This window comes from Nipponia nippon, unplaced genomic scaffold (assembly GCF_047370975.1).
Source record: "Nipponia nippon isolate SJK-2023a ecotype South Korea unplaced genomic scaffold, ASM4737097v1 scaffold_10, whole genome shotgun sequence".
Lineage (NCBI taxonomy): Eukaryota > Metazoa > Chordata > Aves > Pelecaniformes > Threskiornithidae > Nipponia > Nipponia nippon.
In genome coordinates this window covers 3,588,117-3,612,388 of record NW_028262291.1, presented here as the reverse complement: position 1 = coordinate 3,612,388, position 24,272 = coordinate 3,588,117, and the positions used below count along the sequence as shown (strand labels likewise).

The window sequence follows — 24,272 nt, the reverse complement described above, 5'->3', positions numbered from 1 at the left end:
AGTTGGAGTGACTTGCTTTCATGGTGCCTGTATCTCTGGATTAACTCCAAGCATCATGAGAAAGAGAGTCCTCTGAGAAGAAAAAAATTCCCACAGGTCATCAGATCTTAACTTTCGCCATGCTTAATCCAGCTGCGATTCGTAATTTTAGCCATGTTATATTTTAAGAAATAGGAAACATTTCTCTCTCTCATTTCTTTTTTTAAATGTATTTCAGAAAATACTTCGGAGAGAAGATTGGACTATATTTTGCCTGGCTGGGAGTTTATACACAAATGCTTATTCCAGCTTCAATTGTAGGGATTATCGTTTTCCTATATGGCTGTGCAACTGTGGATGAGAATATACCAAGGTAAAATAAATAAATAAATAGATTCTGTTATTGGAGGCCACTAGAAACTCAAAGTAAAACATTAGCTTTCTCTATAAGTGTTTTGTCAGTAATATTTAGGGTGAGCACAGCTGAAACTCTGCCTCCCAGTTTCTAGGGCTTTGCCCTGTGCCACCCGCAACCCGACACCCCAGTCCGTCTTCGCTGGCCGTGGCTTCCCCTGGTCCGTCTGCCAACTGGCGCTTGCCGCAGTACAGTGTGCTCCCATCTCTGTCCCTCCTCACGCCCCACACGCTTCGTCTTTTGGAAGCTGTGCATAAAATGAAGCCACCTCCACACGGCCGGGGGAGCTTGCAGTCCCACCGATTTCTGCTTCCAGTAAGCGATGGAGTGCTACCAAGGGCTGAGAGTGGGCGGCAAAACTGCAGCACATTTTTAAATCGTTAGCATTTATTGTTAATATTACTTGTGGAGTTTGCATTGAAGTACTAAAAATAATTCTTGGCCGGTTGCTCAGGTGGGTGTTGGGTTTTTTTTTCCTAACTCAGATCATTATGTTAAAAGAAACCAACAAAATACTGCTAATGATAGGGTTTAGTGCTTCCCATCATAAAATGCTGAGGAGGGCATTGTGTGACATAAAGATGAATCAAGAATATACATGCCTAAAATAAGCAATTATGGTCAGATTAACAAAATCTTGATATCCTACTGTTTTTAATTTTTTAATAAGTTTTGTATTATAATATTTTTAAAGCCCTATGATTTTGCATTATTTACGCTGCATGCATCATCAGCTGAAGATGAAAATTACATAGTTTGTACAACAAGCATGAGCACTGAGTAACAAAGCAGATAATGGATATCGAAAAATAGATATATTTTTTTTGTTCATTAAAACTGCTTTGTACTGCTTCCAACAGTAGAAGAAAGTCAAAGGGATGGTCACTGTTGCTATTTCACAGCTGGAGTGCAGAGAAGATAAATTGGTTGAACTCCAGTCTCTTGATACTCAGCACTTCCCTTGTACCTTATCTATTGCTGTAGTTTGTATTTCAAAACAAGAATGATTTTTAATTTTTTTTTTTTAACTGTAAGATCCTATAGTAAAAAGCATAGAGCCTTATGCCTTTCATAATGCTATCTCTTAGCCCCTGAAACAGAAGTAGGGCTGGGGATGGAGGGAGACAGCAGCCTCGCGTGAGGATCTCAGCCCGTGCAATGGTGTAGGTTATGGACAGAGCTGCTCGCTGGGGCAAGAGCTGGGCAGCAGCACTGCGAGGGTAGTATCCGATGGTCCTACAGACAAGAAACAGATGCTGCGCAGAGGAGAGAAGATCATCAGAGCATGGAAGATGGAGCCATACTCACCGTGCTTTTTCCGTATCTTGTTGCTTTGTTGCAGTATGGAAATGTGTGACCAGAGAAACAACATCACCATGTGTCCCTTATGTGATAGAACATGCAGCTACTGGAAGATGAGCTCCGCTTGTGCGACTGCTCGCGCAAGTCATCTGTTTGATAACCCTGCAACTGTCTTCTTCTCAGTCTTCATGGCTCTCTGGGGTAAGAAGATATATGCCTTCATGTTAAGTTTTTAATTATTTAGAATACGACAGGAAGAAACAGAAGAGATAAAGTAGTATATTTATACTCAGGCAGTTAATTATATAAAGAACTCTTTCTTTCTTTCTTTTTTTTTCTTGCCCATGAAACTGTCACCCCCAAATTTATATTCTGGACTGAAGGCTAAAATTCAAAAAGTTGCTCAAGATGAATATCAAATGAAATTGTTAAGCATCTGTCATAAAACTGCTGTGTGGTATGTCAAAATTTCATTAGCGGGATTGCACAGCTTGCCAAAAAAAAAAAAAATCTATTTAGAGAGCCAGCTTCCACTTTAGAACATTACAGAAGAAATGTATTAATGTATTCTGGGGTCATGGGGAGGGCTCTGCAGGGAAGTCTAATGGCCGTTAGCGTCTCAGGACAAACCAAGATTGATTCTTGAGTGTGCTCAGAGATGCAATTAAGTTTATCAGCAGGCAAACCTCACGCATGTAGACCATGAGGCGGGAACGGTGGCGTTATAGGTATCTTTTCTGATGCTGACTGCCCTTGTACTATGAGCACATCACTTAACCTTTCTTGGCATGTCTGTAGGACTTGGTTAATAATATTAACCCTCTCAGGAAATCTTTGCGAGAGTGTCCTCAGGAATGGTTATCGAGGGCTTTTCTCCTCCCTGCTGGAGGAGGGATGGGGACCTCCTTGCTTGGGCACCCCAGCACCAGCCACAGGTGCTGGAGGAGTGGAGCCTCCCATCATCCTTGCTGAAGGCCAAGAGGGCCTGTTAAGATAAACGGGACCTGATGGGCTCCAAAAGCCATGTTTGTAACTGGGAGCCCTATACAGAGAGGCGACAGAGAACAGGGAAATGTGCGTTATTCCCCCAGCTGTGAAGTCTGATAGCCCCATGCTCCCAGTGTCGGTGAGAGCAGCACAACATGATGTTTGCCCCTCCTGTACACCTTGTTTCAAGTTAGAAAATAACCTGTTTTGGATTATGTTTAATGCTAAAAAACATAGCCCAAGTTTTTATTTGTGCTAGTATGTAGGGAACCGTTTTTACATTAACGTTCATCTGAACTGATATTAGTACAATTCAACGTAATTCAATGTAGAGCAGTGTCTTTTTGACCAAGGTCTCCATTTGAGATAATGATGTTTTAGATGCAATGCTAAGAGCTCATTGCCAAGTACTGTAAGGAGAAGGACAAGGACGGTCCTGCAGAGGGCTTTGGGAACAGTGGGGAGTTGGGAGCACTTCAGGCTCGGAGGGAAAGCTGGGAAGTGGGGGGATGCTGAACTCCACCAGCTTCATAGCAGAGAGGAGGGATCACTGCCTTACAGATCATCTGGCCATGTAGCATATAGGGAGAAATGTGATATACCCCAAAGCAGGATGCAGTGTCAGAGACTTTAAATAGGCTGATTCTCTCACGTGGAGAGTCAAGTATCGGTTTCGTTCTCCCACATTTACCATTACTGTGAACCCCACGTGGATCTCGGCACATAATGCTCTGTTGTCCAAAAAGTAATGCTGTTTGCCTCCCTTTCCTCAGCAAACAACGGTGGGTCCCTCAATCCATTTTTTTACATTCTTGGTCAAAGGAAGGCAGATTGGCAGAAGCCAGTTTCTGTGCTCTGTACAAAATCAGGCTTAATATCTGAGATAGTTTTGGAGCGGGATGTGAAATTCCTCAAGTTCTTCGGAGTCAACATCAAATTTTATTGTGGTGCAATAGCGTATAAAATAAATGTTGTTTCAAAAAGGTCTTTTTGAATTGGGAAAATCAGAACTTTTTCCACATAGTTTTGAATTTGCGTTATTGCAAATTTCATTTCTAAAGGATTTGTCAAAACGTTTTTTTAAAAAATGAAACGAGCACCTTATTTTTTAAGGAAATAGTATGAACAAAAATTGGCTGTCTCTAAATGTAGGCACACATAGAGTCTCCAGTGCCATTTGTGAGCACCTCTGCATGTAATGAGAAGTTTCATTAGGTTCACGTGCAGTTGAAGAGTTGAGGCAGACCCAAGTAACCTGCTCAGGTGACCCAGGGCATCCTTAGCATAGCAAGAAAATTAGCCCAAGTTCAGGGGTATTATGGTGAGCAACCATTTGGTCAGGCTTTCTTTGTATGGTGGTGGTATTGTAACACCCCGGAGAACTCCACTTACGGGAGCGTAAAACAGCTATAGCAGCAAACTGAGCCCCAGTCAAAAGTTCAGCATTAGACATGACTGTGGCCCAGTGCTGTTTAGTATTTAAATGGCATTAAAAATGTCAGAGAATACAGATAAGAGCATCTGGACAGTAACCTTTGGGAATTTTTAAGTTCCGCTTATGTTTACGGGCCCAGATGAAATATGAAAATGCAGGTACACTTGGCAAAGCAGCGGTGCATCGCTGCCTGGCACGTTCACCGAGGACTTTTGAAATGAGCTGGCTGTGTTTCAGACGCAGTCTTTTCATTTTGCATTGTCGTAAGTTAGTGCCATGGAAGGATTTCTAGTAGCACTGAGAAACACCATCTCATTCGCTTTCTGCATTTGTCGCTCTACGTGGAAGGTGCAGACCCTGGTGCGAGAACTGCCAGTGGTGGGGAGAGGGGAGGCAATTCCAGGACCGTGACACAGACCCTCTTAAGATACAGCTATGGCCATCCCGATTTACAGGAAGCCTATGGCTTGTAAAGGGGCTCACTTGTAAGTTTTGCACGTGAGAGTTTTGCTTGGAAGGCAAAAGAATGTCATGACCGTAGCCTGGTTCCAGTCAGGGTGTCCTTTCCTCTCTTTTCAACTTTCTTACCCTCTCCCTGCCTCCGTTTTTTTCTGGATACGAATGTTTCTGAGCACATCTGTTAATACTCACTGCGGGAAGCTCCCCTGGGAACACCATTTCTTGGTAGACTTGCCTCTTTCATAATCACTTATTTATTATACAGCACTGGTGTATTCCCAGCATCTAAATACATCCTCTGAGAACTCGCTTGGTCTCAGAGGCAGATAGACTGATACAGACCGGGATCATTCGCTGGGACTCAAGAATTGCTTTAACGAGGTTTCTTTTCTGTAAGTCTTCTCCGTCAAAAAGAAAACGGCAGTGTTTCTAATGATAAAAGCCCTTAAAGGCTTCCTCTTTAACAGCCTGCCCACCTGCAGCTTCCACACTGGCATGAGTACTCAGGCTTGGCTGTGATGATTAGAGCTCACCATACTATTATGACCACTAGACAGATGTAATTATAACACTATTAAAATGCTTTATCTTGATATCTTTGAGGAAATAACTATACCATCAGTACAAGGCTAGTTAAATCATTCATATTCTGTATAGATAAAACACAGGTTTGTCTGGACTTAGGAATGGAATTATACGCCGATGAAGACCAACAATATCATTAGTCACACATACAAATATTTAAATAAGTTTGGGTGTCTAACTTTCTTATACCCCTTAAAAAATTGTAGGCATCTTTTCACATGAAGCTGTGGATGTAAATGCCCTTTCTTCTTGCTTGCCTAGATAAAAAGGTTGGCTCCTAGCACTGTTAATCAGTATTTCCCAGACAGACACTGCTGTTGAATAAAAGAGTAACAAAAATGAAGTTAACGTGGCCCGGTATATGGTACGATATTGCACCTGCTGAGACCTTGGAGGCGAGAGCCTGCAGATGTACAGCAGGCGAAGCGAAGCACGGCCAGCACGCCTCTTAAGACAAATCCCAGAGGCTGATGTGATATTTTTGGTAAAATGTCAAAATAATTGTTAAATTGTTGTTTCAGCTGCCACCTTTATGGAACACTGGAAGAGAAAACAGATGCGTCTCAACTACAGGTGGGACCTGACTGGGTTTGAAGAGGAGGAGGTTTGTCCCTTCAGTTCTGACTCTTTGACTTCTACCGTGGCGTTGCCGATAGCTCCTTGCCCCGAGCCCATAGACATTGCCTCACGGGGAATTGCTCTTGGGGCGGTTCCATCATTTAGAAGAAAGGAAAATCCTATGCATGAACTATTTGAGGTTTTTATAGCAAGGGTATGACTAGTATGTCTTGTTGCCATAGAAACATAATTGTATAGCCACAAAATCTAACTTTTTTTGAAGTGCGTAGTCGGGTCACACCTAGCAGCATAGGCATGGAATATACAGCTCAGCCCTTGCTCCTGGGCTGATGTCAGGGTGCTAACAACTTAGGACCTCATCCATCTCACGCTGCTGTACATCAGAAATGAATGTATTGAAGTTGATAAAGTCACAGCACTGTAAAAAAGCACTGAAAAATTCCTATTAACTTTAACGATGCAGGATCAAGCCCTGACTTGGAAAATACCTAAGAAAATATTGCCAGACATGTGGGCTTGGGGCATTGGGAGGGACACGGTGTGGAGGTGTTGGCTTTTCTTTCATTTGCTAAAATAAAAACCAATATCCCTAGACAAGTTTACACTAAATAGCATGAAAGGGAAAAGGGCCGCATCTGTATGAAAAAAGGTCTTAAAAAAATCAATGAAGTTTTAGAACGAAAGGAGAGAAAATCCTCAGCCAGCTGAGAAGCTGTATCCCACCTTTCTGTTTTTCATTTTGTCACTTTACAAAAAAGGAGACACCTTCCTAGACTATAACGCAGTCCCAGCCCCGACAGCCTTGCCCTGGGCTGTACTGCAGTTCAGAGGCGGCGGAGGTGTGCAGGTCCCTTCCATTTTCCCATCGTACATGACGAGTCCTGCTACAAAAACCCTGCTGCGGGATCTGAGCTAGGACCCGCGGGTTGTACAGGCGTTTGCCATTCCGTTTGCTGGCGGGCTGGCCTTTTTTTTTACTGTTGTTATTATTAAAAGAAGTATGTCTGCCCTTGTCGTATCTCTAGATGTTCTAAATAGATACACAACAAATATTGCTCACATGAAACAACACCTCACCGGCCCGGGGTTTAACACTATGCAGCTTGATGAGCCTGGCACAGTTATTGTTCCCCTCACCCCCGTAATCTTTCTGCTTGAATTATCCCCTCTTAATATTTTCGTCTCCTCCATAATATATTTCGGTGCGCTATGGCAGCAGCCTCTATGCCGTGCGCTTTGCTAGATCATACCTATTTTACTGGGAGAGAATATAGGGATTTATTTCCTGGATACTATACTGCTCTTTTATTTTTGGTAACTTGTTGTTAGCATACATGAAAGTAGAAAGGATTAACTGTATCTTTCTGATGTCTATCCCCTTCATGTCTGAGTTCAGAGCTCTACACAGCTAAAACGGCAGCTGTTAATAAAGTGTATTTTATTTGTTTTGTGTAGTCAACTCTAGATACATGGGTTTAGCAAAGAATTTAAGCCCCTCCTATTTCTGATTTGGGTGAAACTTAAGCTAGTATCATGTTAAAGAGTCGGGGTTTCAAGTGATATACTGAAACCCAAAGTGTCTCATCTTCTGGTGGTTTTAGGGACACCTAGTTCATACAATACTTACAGTAATGTTAATAAATGTTGTAGAACATGAGCAGACTGATTTTCTCTGGTAGTGTCTAGCCATCCACTGTACCTGTGTTTGTTTCATGTAATTTTTAAAATATAAATCCAATATGATCTGCAACAGTTCAGTAATCAAATTTTTGTTTTTGTTTTTTTTTCTTGTTTTTCGTGTTTTTTTCTGGTTTCCTGAAGGAGGCAGTCAAGGTTTGGAAAACTTTTTTTTTTTTTTTAATTGCTCCTACCTTTTTTATTACATGTCTACTGATGAATGTCATCTTTTGATCTCCACCTCTTCTTTTTCAAGCATCAGATTTTCTTTAGATCTCCCACTGATTGCTTTGCCTTTACACCCTCCCCCTCTCCACTTGTTCAGACTTTTTTCAACTCCGTTCTGTTTCCCATCCGATGCATAATTGTAAATTCTGAATCTTTTGTGAATGAGTAATTATTGTGAATTCTGAATCTGTGAATCTTTCTGAATCTTTTGGCTGTCTTGTCCTTCTAAGTGTTTCCTACGCCCTCTCCTTCAATGCACACGGGTAATCGGTGGATGCTGTCCAAGACAGGATCAGGGGAAGACCCCAACTGACAGTTTTCTGGGATCCCAAAGCCAAGTATTTTGCATACTGACAGCAGATAACTGTTTCCCTCCTGAGCAGAGGATTGCTGAAATGACAGTTAATGACGTGCAAAATCTGATTTTTATCAAAAAGATAGGTGATTAAAATCCAAGCATAACGTCACGTGGTATGAGCCACGCTGCCTGCAGGCTGTGCTGTATACTCTTATGTATTAAATTGAACCTACATAGCATTGCATGTGGCTGTCTGATAGTCAGTGCAGATCATTCTGCAGTTGCTGCTGTAGAACTGTGAATGATACGGGATTTAACATTTTTTTTAATTACAGTCGACTATCAAATGACATACATGACATACCAAGTGAATTAGAATTCAGTTAGAAAACTTGGAAATGATCAGGAAATCGAGCTGCAAACAGTTCATATGTAGCTGATATAGAAAAGAAATAATTTTGCTTTTTATTAAATATGACTTATTTCACAGGATCATCCGAGAGCAGAATATGAAGCTAAAGTTTTAGAAAAGTCACTGAGAAAAGAACACAAACATAAAGAGGTATGGTAAAAATATTCATTTGTTTCACCCAGAAAAAACTTTGAAAAAGAAGGTCATTATAGCAGGCACTGGCCCAAGACTAAGAAATAGGTAAAAAATAGAGTCACTGCACATTGGGTTTAAATTCCAGATGTCTTCGGTCCTAGCATACGTGGGATACTTGGTGTATGCCAGTGCACAAGACCTGATAAGTCTAGAAATATCTTTAATAATCAGATACAGGAGTGTGGTTTAGGGAAGCTAACTGAGCCCGATGGAAGGGGCGCTCCCATTAGGCCAACAAATCAAGTTTGAGAAAACTGTAACAAACCATCTTATTCTGTGCTAGTATGAGTACCTAAAGCCTCTGCGGAGAGGTTCTTTGTCTTGCTAGACTTTTTTTTGTAAATAAAAGTATTCCTAGAGGATTAATGAAGAGTACTAACACCAATTTCCTTGCCAAATTCCAGCTTTGATAATAACTTTCTGCCTTTTAAAAACGTAACTTCCATTTTATTTCACTGAACAAGGTAGCGCTCATGTCTGCTTTTCACTTGCTTTTTACATCACCATGAAAAAGGTGCTGGCAGTCATCGCCGGGAGCCTGCATCTCGCCCACAGACGGCGCAGTCCCTGTCAGCAGCTTCCCTGCCCTTTCGCTGAAGGCTGTCATTCCTTCCCTCTTACTGTCTGTCAGCAGCAGACCAATTTGCAAAAGCTCCTTTTCTCCCCTGCATACTGGTTTCCACCCTACCAGACGTTATTCCCCCTTAACTGCAAGAATTCAGCCGTTTGTATCACCGCGTTTTTAAACAGAGAAGTAAATGCTCCAGCATAAACAAAATCTGTCAGCAGAAATTCCTCTTTTGTATCTGTTGCCAGTGGTACAGTAGCATCAGCCATGCCCTAAACTGGAATTTTATGAAAACCCTATGAAAATACAACTGCAATAACCACGTTAACATTAAATACGCTTTAAGAGACAACATACATAGATTGGACTGGCGTTAAACTGAAAGTGTCTGATTTTGTCATGTGCTTATACTTGAGTACCATTGGGCCCCTCTTAAAAGACGCTACAAAGGTGACAGTGCTGTGTTCCCGTTAATCTATAGGATGCAGCGCGTAAGCGGCTCAGCGTCACGTGCAATACCTTACTCCCAGCACTGCTTTAAAATCCCATGCAGAAGAAAAGGAATTTGGGTTGCTGCCCTGTTATCTGCTGAATGTTGGAATACAGACTTTGTTGTATTCTGCTAAAAACCTGCGACTCGCCGTACTTTTGGGTATATTAGGAATTCAGGTCTTAAATGTGGAAGACTGTAGGGTAATCGGACAACTAATGAATGGTGGCCTCCAAATATCAGAGTATGAAAGCTGAGCAATTAAGAGAGGATTTTTTTTTTTTTTAAATGGGCTATTTATAACTTTTTGGGCTGTGCTCAATTTGGATGTTACTAATTTGGGAAACGTGAGAAAAGGCGTTTTTTCTGAAAGACTCAGTAATTATCTTTCATTGGGATCTAGAGTGTTAAAGTTCAGATTCAACAGTTGTAAGACAAGTTGGAAATCTTAAAGAAAAAAAATACCTAAAGCTAAACCAGAAATTGCTCATGATTTTCAAGAAAAGTCCAATTAAAAAAAAATATTTTTTTAAAGGAAAAACTTTTTAGACATTCTTTGTACATCATAAAGGAAAAAGAAGGGCACAATCCTCAATTAAAAAGGGAATATCCTTTGCAGGACTGCTTGATCTACCCCAGGATTTGGGGCAAGAGTTTGTTTTTTGTTGTTGTTATGCTTTATTAACCTAAAGCTGAAACACAAAGCCTTAAGCAAACTAATAGAGCATTCACTTGTGACTAAACTGCTATGTACACTGAGTCAGTAGAGAGCATATAGACTAATTTAGCAGTGCTTTGTAATGCTATATTGCCCGATCCTTTTTTTGTTTCCTTTGACTGCCATCAGAAGCATCGGTATTTTCCAGAAGAGACAGCGAACAAATGGAGACAAAGAGTTAAGACAGTCATGGCTGGGGTGAAATTGGTTCTTTTTATTCAAACTTATGAAGAAACTCAAATTATGAGTAATTATGGAAGACACAAATCAATTTGTTTTTGACTGTTGAACCTTTGTTTAATATTCACATTCAGTTCTGGGTTTCTTCCCCCTCCTCCCCTTGTTTCTTCAGCACTCTTTGGGACACTGTTTCTGTGCGTTGGGAATGGCACTGCATGGCTAATCTTAGATTTACCATCCTGGACTGACGTTGCGTTTTGCAGTGGAGCATGGGCCACGTCTTGAAAGAGTTGCTTGCACTTCCTTGAGACATTGTGCATGTAATAAAAATAGAATTTGAGTAATATTTTTATGTTCATTATAACGTGTGCGTCATCTTCTGTAATGTTCCTTTTGTTGTTTATTTTCTGGTGTTTAGAAACAATTCCTGGCATCAAAGTTTAGGAATGACTCTAGATGAGCAATACTGTGCTAAATGAAATTTTCCTAGCCACATTCCGGCAGTGGCTGGTTGACCGGATTTAGGGTATCCTATAAAGAGTTATTATACCTGCGCACCTTAACTCCTATTGGCGTGGTCCATTGAATGCTACGTGGATAGTCAGTTAAAAATCACTCATATTGAAGGAATTTCAAGTCTTATCACGCACTAAAACGAGATCTTCCCTGTCAACTGTGCGTTCATCTTGGAGTTACTCAGTAGCATACTTGATCTGTATTTCAGTGGAACCAGTTGTGCAACTGCAAGGCTGCAAATGTTAACTGGGCAGGGAGAGGGGAAGAAGGAGAATTTTTCTAGGGAAAGCAAAAGAAAATATTTAACAGTAGGAGAGATCTTACTTCATGGTTTATGACAGCCTATTTGCATGTTTCCTTCAAAAAGTATACAGAAAAATCTGGTTATTTATACCCGCAGGGCAGGCGCTTGACCGATTTGAACCTAGATACGGAGTAAACAAATTGCCTGTGTGGAATTGTAACTGTAAACACTGTGTCTTTGCATCTTCTAACTGGTTGTGTATTTGCTAGCCTTTTTTTTTTTTTCCCCTTCTCTGTTTTTGTCACATACGCAAAATCACACACTCCATCTTTATTAAATGTACCCTTTTTTCCCCCAAAATTTTAGACAGATAAAGAAAAGCTGACATGGAAGGATCGTTTTCCAGCCTATTTAACCAATTTTGTTGGCATTATCTTCATGGTAAGCATCACCCGGCAAAACCTGAAATTTATGTTACTGAGTTGTTGTATGGAACAGAAGCAATGGAAATGTTAGTGAAACTGTGACAGACTTTATCAGATTGGTGTGGTTCGCAATGGCTTTTCCCCAGTGAAAAAATTCAAACGTTTTATTGTTTTATAATCTAAAACCTTTCCAAGAGCTCGAATTTCTACTTTACCATCTCTTTCCAGTAAAGAAATACGAATACCTAAATAGGGTAGGGAAACAACAGGGTATGGAAATGGAAATTACCACCACCATTGATGGGATGAAACTTCAAAAGTAGAGCGAGTCCTCTCAGAAAGTAGTCGGGAAGTAGAGAACGGCCTCATTTTTATACCAAACTTTTTTGAAAGAAATGATGTGGCCAACTGCAATCCTGATTCCAAGGATTTTTACTAAATCAGTCAAATTTGGGCTTATACCATATAACAGGAGAATTGCAAACAGAGCACTTAATTCAAGAAAAAGGTAAAATAATGATGAGAGCAGCCTTTTCCTATCTGCTGATAAAGCATCAGCATTTAACACAAATTTTGAAGGAAATAGTAATTCAAGACATGGAACAGATTGGGAGATGAATAAAAAAGCTTAAGCCCTTTCCAAAGGCAGAATACACCAGACTAACTCAGTTCATTTGTTTTTTTAGGATGGGGATTCTGTTTTGGGGTCGGTTTTTTTAATATTTGTGTTTTCAAAGAATGAAATGCCGTAAATCTAATCTTCTCAGCTGAAGAATCAGTACCTTGTAAGAATCACGTTTGAAAATTGTTCCTCTATTTAAGCAATGAAAAATTGAGTAAGATTTTGTGCGTCTTCATGTTGCCAGAAGTGTGTTGATTTAATCAGATTTAATTTCAGTTTGGGATTATGAACATAGCGAACCTGAGTAGGGTTTTCGAAGGCTTGTGTGCAGACTTAAACTGAAATACTCCTCTCTGCTTCAACCCCGCTTTTCTTTTATAATAAAGCAAATACCATGTATATATGCTGCTGCTGTTAGAGCTGAAAGGAAGCCCACTAATATTTTTAATATAAGCAAGTAGTTTACATTTAGGTGTCTTTAAGAAAAGCCTTTTGCATGTGATTGTGGCATCATTATATCATTTTTTTCATGTGATGATCACATTACTAGCAAAAGAGGATCTTTTCCCACGGTTCAGCAAAGTGATTGGAAGCCTTAATGCAGAATTGGGTGGACTTGGGATGTGGCCCAGAGATCCCATTTTTAAGGTCATTGCTAAGTCCCAAGCAAAGTATTTATAGTTAAATCTTTCATAAGAGGCTGTGCTATTCTTGTTTGCAGGTTGGGCTGACGTTCGCTATAGTGTTTGGAGTCATCATATACAGGATCTCGACTGCAGCGGCGCTGGCAATCAGTTCCACTCCCTCGGGCCGGTCAAGCGTTAGGGTCACCGTCACTGCCACTGCAGTCATTATCAATTTGGTTGTCATCATCATCCTGGATGAAGTATACGGCTGCATCGCAAGGTGGCTAACTCAGATCGGTAGGTTTAAATCCTCAACTGGTATTGGCTAGAGTGATTTTAAAGGAGAGGCCCCAAATGACTGGCTTTCGTGATTAACTTCAAACTGGTGAGCAAACCCAGGAAATTCAAATGTGCAGCTAAAGGTCTAACCACCTACTTAAAAAGATCAAAGTGCACACGGATTCAGCTTTATTTTTAAAGTTTTTCTTTCAGCAGTGGTAGTACTAATCACTAATCCAGTTATGGGCGACAGGGATAGGGGATACAGCAGAAATTCCGAAACCTAATCTTGAACTTCACTATTCTATGTCACGCAATTACTATTTTTATTTTCTGCCATTTTTATTTGGCGTAAGACATGTTGAGAAATACAAAATTGTGAGTGCAAAAACCTGTAGAAAAAATATTTTTTAATCATTTCCAAAAAGCATCAGTGACAAAAGGTCCAGAAATCTTTCCAGATAAGTTCTTGACCATCTGCAAATGATTGTCATGGGGGTCAGCCAGATGTGGAATGAAACTGGAATTACTGTTGTAACACACCTGAACGGTGGGATCCTCAGCAGATTGACCACTGACCTCAGTGAGGCCATATTGCTTTGATATATATACACATATATTTCTATAAATATATACCTCTTTGTTTAAAAGATGGCTGATGTTTTCCAAAGTCCACATTTATAAGATCTTGAAATGTTGCAGGTAGGATAATTGCTTAATGTTTCTTATCCGTGTCACATTGGTTCCAGAGGTGCCAAAAACTGACAAGAATTTCGAAGAGCGGCTGATTTTTAAAGCTTTCCTGCTGAAATTTGTCAATGCCTATACACCCATTTTCTACGTTGCTTTCTTCAAAGGCCGGTGAGTAACGCAAGAGGCTGTTCAGGGTTTCAGCTTGTTGCTTATGAGGCAGCTGTATTTGGACAATAAAGTAAATCTGGTTTAAAAGCTCCCCAGTATTGACCCAAAAACTCTGCAGCCTCATGGGATAAAGCAGGGACCTGGTACTCTGCTGTTTCAAATTTGTTAACGATAACTTTGCGCGTTCAGGTACAATCCCCCATCTATTTACCGTTGTCTGTTTACCACTCATAACTTTATATCATAGCAAGTGTCATCTCTTTTCTTGCAACCAGCATGAAAGCACAGGGCTAAAATAAATACTCCACATGGCACGTTCTGGCTAATGAAGTGAGGATTACCTTAGAGGATTTCTGCCAAGGTGTGTCTATAATATTGTAGGACACAAGACTTGCAGTTTTACGGAGTTGTTTACTCAGTAAATAGAACTTAATCTTTAAAACAAAACCAAAGATAATTATTCTCGTTCACTTTTTCAGGACTAAACATTAGGTGGTCCCACTCAAAGGCATAGAATTTGACGTAAATGACTTCAGGAATCAAATATAAAAAGTATAAAATACACATGAAGTTTCTAATTCTAACCATTGTGCCCTAGATTTGTTGGACGTCCAGGAGACTACGTCTACATTTTCCATTCTTTCCGAATGGAAGAGGTAATTGCATTTTCACCCTGTCTGTGATCGCGCTGGGTGGGAGCACCATCGTCCCCTGCCACAGGGATGCAGCCGATGTTCTGACTGCCGTTTCCTCTGTCCACCCTAGTGCGCTCCAGGCGGCTGCCTAATGGAGTTGTGTATCCAGCTCAGTATTATCATGTTGGGCAAGCAGCTGATTCAGAACAATTTATTTGAGATTGGCATCCCGTAAGTAGCGACTTTTGTTTGTCTGTTTGTTTTTAAACACGTTTTATTTACAATGCATGCAATACACTCTGTATCCACCGCCCCTTGACGTGAACATGGTTCATAGGCTACCTGCAAGATTTTTGCAGGAAGCCTTTGTCTGCTGTATGCACAGACCTGCACCCTCGCTGCAACTGCACCCAGCAATGCAGGCGTCTTTGAAAAGTGGCAGGCAATCTGTTGCTTTCCTACTGGCTAGCAAGAGTTGTAATACTGAACACGTGATTCAATTATAACCGTGTTTCACTACCTGCATATGCTGATCCCTGATACTTTTAGCATATTGTGGCTCTTGCACAGTTTTTATGAAAATAGGTATGGAGCTTATTGTGTCTGTTAATGTAAAATAACTGAAAAATGGGCGCTGTGGCTGGAATGGCACGCTAACCGAATCATCTTCATTTCCCCCAGAAAAATGAAGAAATTTATACGATACATGAAATTAAAGCGTCGGCGTTCTCTAGACCATGAAGAACACATGAAAAAAAAGCAGCGTTATGAAGTGGACTATAACCTGGAGCCTTTTGCTGGACTCACCCCTGAATATATGGAAATGAGTGAGTGAGGTGGAAAGAAGGCATTTAAAACCATAATTATTCTGACTAATTGGGATGGAGAGCTGCGGGTTTTGAACGGTAGATTTGGTGGACAGTGGATATGAGGCATAACTTTAATAATTAAAGTGTAGAGTCTCGGCCTGTGGCATGTTTCAGCCAACCGCTGGCTGCTTCAGGGATGAACTGTGCTCTCTGCTGTTCATGAGCCCTTACTTTAGCTCTACATTGTAGATATTTTCTTTCAAGCCATGTGCCATGTCGCTGTCAAGTTTCAAATGCAAATGATTAAATGGCATAAACTTGAGATTGTGAGGCATATTTTATCATCAGTTGCACCCTACATTGGAAATAAGTTACTTAATTCAGATTTGACAGTTTCCACTGCATATTCTCCAACCAGATTGTTTCTCTTTTCTGAAATCTGGACTAAATCTTCTGAGAGACATACGTGCCTGTAGACCAGGTTGTACTTGACAGATCACATATAATTGTTTTTTAAAGTAATGTATTATGTTGAGTGAGTGATATGGAAATTAAGCACTGGATATCAGCTCTATATTGCTGTGGCTGTACAACTACATTTCTTTTCCTACTTTGAATCTTGGAAAGGCTGAGAACTGTTCGACATAATTCTGTCTGCTACAGTATCAGACATTCCTGAAGGATCTGTCTTAGAAGAGCAACTTTATTTAGCATTTTAAGGAATGACTAGGCAAAAATAGTGGTAAAGGATAATGAAGTATACGAATACCTAAAATTGGCATGCCCAGTAAATGCAAAGGCAGATTAGAATATCTGATGACCTTGATGTTCAGAGTAGTAGAAACAGATCAAAATTTAATGGTACAAACTACAAGGTCATGCTGTTGGTTCCTAAAAATAAGGAAAGATGCAGTTAGCGAGATCAGCAGAGGAAGACAAAGATGGGGCTCTAACTGTACCAGGATGGGTATGACATTGATGTGATGTCCTCATCAAACAAAAGCAAATACGATCACAGGTTGTAGGAAGCAAGTTATTCCCAGTAAAGGCAGAGAATCAGGCGTGTCCCTTTTGAAGCCCATACGTTTCTATTCTTTGGAAGAGAAAGCTTCCAGTGGGATTAGTGAGGGCTCAAAACCTGCCGGGTGGAGCATGGCAAGTTTATGTAGGGCTAAGACGGTCGCTGCAATAATCCCACTCCTTCAGATCACTCCTGTGCCAGCCTTGCCCAGGGCAAAATCGTTTTAGGAGCTTCCCCATCCTTCTGGTCACTTTGCCTTGCCTCAGCAGCCCCAGCTTTTGCAAGAGGGGCAATGGGCCCTCCAATGCCCGAATGGAGCAGCAGTCAGGCGAACCACGCCTGATGCAGACAATGTGGTTTAGTCTCCCAGCAAGTGTCATCTTGTTAGAATTTGGGGGGATGGCACTGATGAGATGATGCATGCATTCGATAAATACCGACCACAGCCATTGAAATGGTTGCTTTTTCTTTTCAGTTATTCAGTTTGGATTTGTAACTTTGTTTGTTGCATCCTTCCCGCTGGCGCCTTTGTTTGCTTTGTTGAACAACATCATTGAAATCCGTCTAGATGCAAAAAAATTTGTTACGGAGCTGAGGAGACCGGTAGCAGTCAGAGCAAAGGATATAGGTAAGTGCACGTTGCTATTGTTATCCCTGTTTGTTTATTCCTGGATTGATGGCAGGATACTATTATGCTGAGTTAGTTTCATTAACAGGAAGATATTTATAGGAAAATTCAAAACATTAGACTGTGGCTTAACTGTGAACTGTCATAACTTATCAAGGCTTTACTTTTAAAATAGAAAGACCAGAGCTTTAAATTCAGATTAATATTTTATTAAGTAAACAATATCACTTTTCAAATCAAAATGATCAATACAATAGCGAAATATCTTGCATGGTTCTGCACATCAACAGTTCTTCCTGGCAATGCAGTTTTCTTGCAGAAGCAAAAATTTCTGCACTTAATAACTCTGGACTGGGCTGGAGAAATACACTTGGGAATGAGAGGAGACTCAAAAGTCTGTGTGTAAATGTATCCCTTCATCCCGACTCAGCATGAACATCAGAAGGGTGAAGCTTGAAAGTTGCAGTGAATCTAGCTGGAACTGGGCTCTGCGGTTGTACGGTGACAACAGCCCGGTCCTCCCCTTACTGCGGGGGGCTAACAGCTCTGCGTATACGTAATGAGGAAGCTATTTCTCCCAAACGTTGGTTACTTACGAGTAAAAAGGTCATTAAAATAATTGTTCATATTACAGAGCCAGTCAGCAAGAGCAGAGAAGTTTATGATCTGTTACCAAACTCAGTGTTCATTCTGGTACTGTGTAAGCAGAGTTTTTCCTTGGGCTCATCCTTGTGCCCTAGGATCACCCTAGAGTTGAAGAACACATCACGTTTTGTCATGCCATTGCCTTTACAGTGACGTTGCTTTTGCAGTGTTTTGTGGCTGGCTCATTTGATGCTGCGGGCTAAGGTTTCTCGTAGAGATGCTGAGGGGGTGTTGGTTTTTTGGTTGTGGTGGGTTTCTTGAGGGTTTTTTTTGGTTTTGAGAGGGTGTTAATTACAATTTATTGCAATTCAATCCCACTCTTGTGGGTGAAAGAACCCGACTTCTTTCAGAGACGTCCCGAAGTCAGAGACTGTGAGATGGCCACAGACAAACCAGACAAGATTTTAGGGCAGGCGTCAGCAGACTCAGGAAAGGGAGAAGGTCCCACCTGCTAAAGGCAGTGGGTAACCGCTGGCAGCAAACAGAAGTCTCTCTCTGCTTTCACTGACACTGCAATATCTTTTCCTGAAGTTCAATCCTGTACTCTGTCCAGGCTGGCTTGTGTACACCGTGCCAGAAGACCAAAGCTATATGAAGTATGAGGTAGTTATCAAGCAAAGGATTCAGCCAGGCTGGAGGAGTCTTCCAGGGATGTCACCCTGTGTAAAGCCTCCCACACCTTCCTTCCTCCTCAGACCCAGAACAGGAGAGTGGCTCATCAGGGCTGTAACCACGCGGATCTGGTAGCCGCCCTGGATTTTTCCATCAAGACTGAATCTTGCAGTTTGAGTACTTTAACTAAGGAGCCATTCTCAAGCTGTCACTAATCACCAGGAGGCTGTTAGAGAGGCCAGGCACGAGGGTGCACGACCACGTATGCTAAACCAGCACTTTATGTAGACTTCAGAGAAGCTCTTCCGTGAGGAACGGGATCTGGAGATGGGGAAGGGGCAGAGCTGTGGGACTTCACACATCATCCTCAGACTAAATCCAGAGGCATTGAACCTGAGTCACTGTGGCGTTGGTTGATATTACATCTTGTGTGCACAGAGCCCATGCTGAGGAAACCCGTATCTATATGGTTTCCAGATGCAAATGGAAAAATCCCATCGAGTGGCTCCACTGGAGCTTTGCTTTCTCGAAACTGAGGTAGGATCAATAGTGATGAGAAGGTGTAGAAACAGATTCAGATCCTTAAAACTGGTAGACCAGTACATTCTGCACCCCATGTATGGAGGTTCCAGCTCCCTATCTGTAGCTTTCTTATTCTCCTTAAGCATTTGAGAAGTTTGAATGAAATGTCATGATGTTTTTCTTTCTACCTATGCCGGCATTCCTCTGTCTCACACTTGCCTTTCTCCTCCTCAAAGAAGCTTTTAGCTTAAAATCTCTCTCTCAAAAAAAGGTGCCTAAACATAGCTTTGGAAGACAGAGTTGGGCTCCCTTTGCTTACAGGTCATTAAATTAATCTCTTATAATTTGTTCTTTTTTTATTTAAAATATAACTCTAGTTCAGCACAGTCATAAGTGCTCCTAACACTGTTCACTAAAAATGTAATTTATCTAATTTTAATGACTGGAACAGCATTTACATGTTTGTCTCCTTCCTTAGGAATCTGGTACAATATCCTCAGAGGTATTGGAAAGCTTGCTGTCATCATAAATGTAAGTAATTCGGCATGAATAAAATTTTAATTCAATAGGCTGGCTTTTCCATTCTGCTCCATTAGTTTTATTTCAGCATAAATCCCTTAAAATCAGGTGAAAGTATATGGTTTAGAAATTTTCTGAAATATTAGAGAATTGGATGCAGTGTTTATTTTAAAGTTGTGATAGTAGTAGCAATAATATAAAATAGTAAGTAGGCACTGCAGCTTTTTTCCAGAATGTTTTCATAAAACGGTTTTGCCCTTCAAACAAGACCACAGCTGCTTACTTTTGCTTTTTTGAAATACTATCACTAAGATGATGTATTTTTTAATTTCAATGCTAAAACCTATTTAGGGTCCAGTAGTCAACTGGTGGTGAATTAGTTCAGCTCATCAGAGCGCAGTGTCCCTCCATTGAAAATCTGGCCTCGGACTGCATTGCTCTCACTCAGATAGCTCTGAAAACCCATGAAAATATTTTTGTTTACTTCAACAGTGAATATCCCAGCCCTTAGAAAATTTTAGCACGCCTTAATGTATTCATTTATGTACTTATCTAACATTCTATATGAATAAACATCCACAATGATCATCCTCATTGCACCCCACCTGGGGAAAGATGAACAGAAAAAAGCTGAATGATAGCTGAAAACATGTTTGCAATGCAGCAAAGCAGGGGCCGTGTAGGGCTGATGGCCACGTGTCCATGGGCCTTCTCAGTTTTGTTGCCATTATCCAGGCTGGAAATCCCTTCATTTTGCCCACAGGTGTCTATTGTGCTATAACCAAACCATTCCTTTGGTTATTTGGTATGCTGCCTTAATTTGTCTTTACCATTTCTCCTCTTTTCCTCTGGAAATAATTTCTCTATTTTTTTTCCTCTTTTCTTCCGTGTAGTCTTTCTTTGTCATTATCCGGTGTTATTTTTCACTCTTTGATCTATGTACTACCCTCTCTGTCATAAAATAAGTAAAACATTTTGTACTGCGTTTGTTCCACATGTACATGAGATTTACGCCAGTGAGAACATTTCATAATAATGATAAATGAGAAAGGCTAAAGTTATGAAGAACTCGGCTGAATTGGCTGTCTTGCGTTTTCTGTATGATGTTTTTAGAAAACCTTTTTAAATAACCAAATAAAATGCAATTGTTGTAACCATAAAAATAAAACTGGGCGCAGCCTGCTCGTCCTTTTATCCTGATGGAGTTAAAAAACCACATAGAACTAATAATGGCCTTTTGCAATGCAATGAGAATTTAAAGAGTCAATTCACTGTCAGTTGTTTGCAGAACAGAAAAGTACTTGGAAATCCATCAGTTGGACCTTATACAATGCATCAGGGACAAGCTGTGACGGGGGGACGGGGAAACAGTGCCGTGTTTTGCTTTCCTCTGGTGCTGGGGGGTACGGCCGCTTCATCCTCTGGGGAGTTCAAGTTGTTATCCACGTAGAAATCTCAGTCGATGTGGCACTACTCCATCTAATATTCTGCAACTCTGAAGACTAAGCAGTGAATACTCTCTCGTTGCAGCCGTGAATACTCCATTTTTAGGGCCCCGTGGGCTTCAGTGTCCCCCGTTGTTTTCTGAAGCAGTCCCTGAGTTGCCTGAGTTGTTTGGGCAAGACGTACTCGAGTATATTATTAACTGAACCACTGCCTGAATATTGCGCTCACTCTTTACTCTTATGGCTTAGGCATTTGTGATCTCATTCACATCCGACTTCATTCCACGCCTCGTGTACCTGTATATGTACAGTGAGAATGGCACCATGCATGGCTTCGTGAACCATACACTATCCTCTTTTAATGTCAGCGATTTTCAAGCAGGAACAGCTCCAAACGACCCCATGGATCTTGGCTACGAGGTTCAGATATGCAGGTACTCTCTTGACTGATAACTAATTTTAAGTATTTTCACAGCTGACTAAGAATGGGACAAATTTCTACATTCCTGGGGCAGGTCCCTTGTATTTTCAATACCTTTTTAGCACCTTGGTAGCCTTTTATATCAGATGGATCCATTGCCTTGAACATCTTGGCTTACATATTAAGCAACACAAAACCTGAATAGGAAGTACTGATTATTTTGGGAAATAGAGATTAGCGTTGTTAAATTCAGTGTCTGTTCATGCAAAAAATTTTTATTATTATATATTCCCTTTTTCAGGAGAGGAGATAAACAATGATAAACAGCACAATGATGCTTTAAGGGAACAAAACGATGTTATTCTGATGTCCTATTGTTGTATCACATGCTATTGTATAATGACCATGACTGCATGGTACACCGCTCTTTTTTTTGTCCGGTTTCTATAGCAATTCCTGATGAGAGTAATAGCATCCTTATCTGCACTGGAACTTAAGATCTACTTAAGTGTCAGCGTACAGGAAATCTGCCTGTAACGATTCCTACATATTCTTTTCATTTTTAAAGAAAAATTATCATTGCCTATTTCAGCTTATGAAGCAATCTAGGTCAGTGCTGAAATGCATGCTTTGCTTAGGCTTCCTTAGATATGCATCATCTTCAAAACAAACGTTTTAACGCTTAGAATTGGGGACCAAAGCCAAATATAACAGTGAAAGCAGTTAGACCAGCAAAACTGAAAGGGGGACAATGGGGGTACGAAGAGGAAGAGGAGAGCAAGGAGGGAAGAGACATTCCAGGGGAGAAAAAAAAAAGAAAAATTACTTTGGTATACATATACTAAAAATTTAGACAAACTGACCAGGGAAAAAACCCACCTTTATAATCGAATTATTTTTTAATTTATATTCTTTATGATTTTCAATAGTGCAAGTTAATCTGCTGAAATGACTGCTAAACAGAAAAATGACTCTGAGATGAAAGAAAAAACCAACCAAAATTGCATATGTATTAGCTTTGCTTGCTTTTACTTTCTCCTGCTTTCCTTCTGGTGGTCTTTGGGCGCAGGATAAATGAGGTTGGCAAACGTTTTTAGCACAGAACTTACAGAACGGAAGAGTTAAGTGTCATGGTCCGACGCAAAAATGCCCGGTTTATTTGCTTTCGAGTCACAGCCTCTTTCTTCTTCCCATCCCATCATTTCTTCCATATTCCAGGGATTTTTAAATCATTTGAAAATAGGGAACCCTAATTCTTTCAAAATATTGACAGGATGCTGTGATTTTAAATTTAATATATTTTTCTTGGTCCCATTTCTAAGAAGTTATTGTTGATTAGCTCATAGATTTTCTGTAAGGCATACCTAAGGCAGAATTGTCACCTTCTCTCTATATGCCAAAATTTAGCTGCGATCTTTTCCTACTCATGAACAAGGAGAACACCACATAGCATAACGCACTGTGGATCTGAGATCAGTACATTGTCTTTAAAATTAGTCTGAAAAATATATAGGGTTTTTTTTTTTTACCAATCTTAAAAGAAAATAAATCATCTAAGCTGTGTAGTTTACTCCACCTTATACACAATTGATATTATTTGTACTCATCCAAGGGTATTAAGATTGAAAGTTTAATTTTGAGTAAAACTTGAAGGCTGTGGGAGGCTTTCAGCTGTGTCTTGTTTCTGAGAGGTTAATGCAGCCTCATGCTGTCATAGTGAACTTGCTTTTAGACGGTTCGATTTGCTGTTCGACTGTCGGGTATTAATTCCTCATGGTGCTAAAATTTCTGAATGACATCAGTGATTTACTGTGTCTTGTTTTGCAGATACAAAGATTATCGAGAACCCCCCTGGTCCGAAAACAAGTATGACATTTCAAAGGATTTCTGGGCTGTCCTAGCAGCAAGATTAGCATTTGTGATAGTTTTCCAGGTAGGTTATACTGCAGGCACTTTTTATATAGGAAAGGAAGAGAGTCCTGTATTTCTTCAGCTACATAAGGCAAGCCACCTTTGGAAATAAGTTATTAGGCCAAAGAAAATACCTTCTTTCTCAGGTGTTTCATGGAAAAGCAAAGAAATTTGCCCATCCTCATTCACCCTCTTCCTCCCACCCACCCAGGCCCAGGTATATCCCCAGTGGAAAAATTCATTCCCAGGGATTCCCTGAACTGGTTTGATGCAGAAGCAACGTAATGACCTTAGTGAGCAGCAAAGCACAAGGCTGATACTAATTAGGTCCCACCAATTTCTCCAGTAGGACATCAACAAATTCACTGAGGCAGCATAAATTTCATCCAACTGATTGCTGGACCTAGCCAAGAAATGAAATTTCCAAAATTTCTCAGTTAGAGTTTATCTCACATCTGAACAAGAAAGCAAAATCTTGTAATTTTTCGCTAAATGACATTATTCGATCCCAACAGTTATGCTGGTTATTGTGACACAAGTGTTTTAAGTCTGCCTTATCTAAACAACTTGTTTCAAAACTTTTATTCCTTTTTTTTTTGTCAAGATATGTATCTTTTTGTGAAAGACCTCCCTTGCATTGAATCAAGGTTTTTAAATCAGAAACATTTCACTGGAATGTATTTTACCAACTTTCATCATTTTACTTCTTGCTATTTGCTTCTGCCGTTCTGATGTAAAACTCGTAAGCCATTTATCAATGACAGTGTTTCCTTTGGACTTCTAAATGGCTGTGACAGTATTTGTACATAAGCCATAGAGACCTGTGCCTGTCATTTTTCTCTACTGCTAGCACGAACAAGAAGTTGAGGCAGGTTTGGCTCAGTATCAGACTTGCGACATGCAGCTGAGGCTGACTCAAATATTGTCCTTTCTTCATTCTTAGTTCCTACGTACACCAAAAATGGCCCCTTCCCCGCATTCATCCTTTCATGTGACCTTGCTGACATTTTCTCACAATTTCATT

The 24,272-nt window shown here is 40.5% G+C and overlaps 1 protein-coding gene across 1 annotated transcript in view; it reads left to right on the top strand.

Moving 5' to 3' along the window:
• The window catches only part of ANO1 (anoctamin 1), an 82,967-nt gene that overhangs the window by 56,009 nt on the left and 2,686 nt on the right, over positions 1–24,272 (top strand). The window contains exons 12-26 of the mRNA XM_087742779.1: positions 218–352; positions 1,737–1,897; positions 5,684–5,766; positions 8,435–8,506; positions 10,457–10,504; positions 11,634–11,708; positions 13,036–13,237; positions 13,969–14,080; positions 14,679–14,736; positions 14,846–14,946; positions 15,397–15,542; positions 17,021–17,173; positions 19,431–19,483; positions 21,166–21,350; positions 23,165–23,270. Of these exons, the coding sequence (XP_087598905.1) occupies positions 218–352; positions 1,737–1,897; positions 5,684–5,766; positions 8,435–8,506; positions 10,457–10,504; positions 11,634–11,708; positions 13,036–13,237; positions 13,969–14,080; positions 14,679–14,736; positions 14,846–14,946; positions 15,397–15,542; positions 17,021–17,173; positions 19,431–19,483; positions 21,166–21,350; positions 23,165–23,270 (1,690 nt within the window). The remainder of the gene's footprint in view (positions 1–217; positions 353–1,736; positions 1,898–5,683; positions 5,767–8,434; positions 8,507–10,456; positions 10,505–11,633; positions 11,709–13,035; positions 13,238–13,968; positions 14,081–14,678; positions 14,737–14,845; positions 14,947–15,396; positions 15,543–17,020; positions 17,174–19,430; positions 19,484–21,165; positions 21,351–23,164; positions 23,271–24,272) is intronic.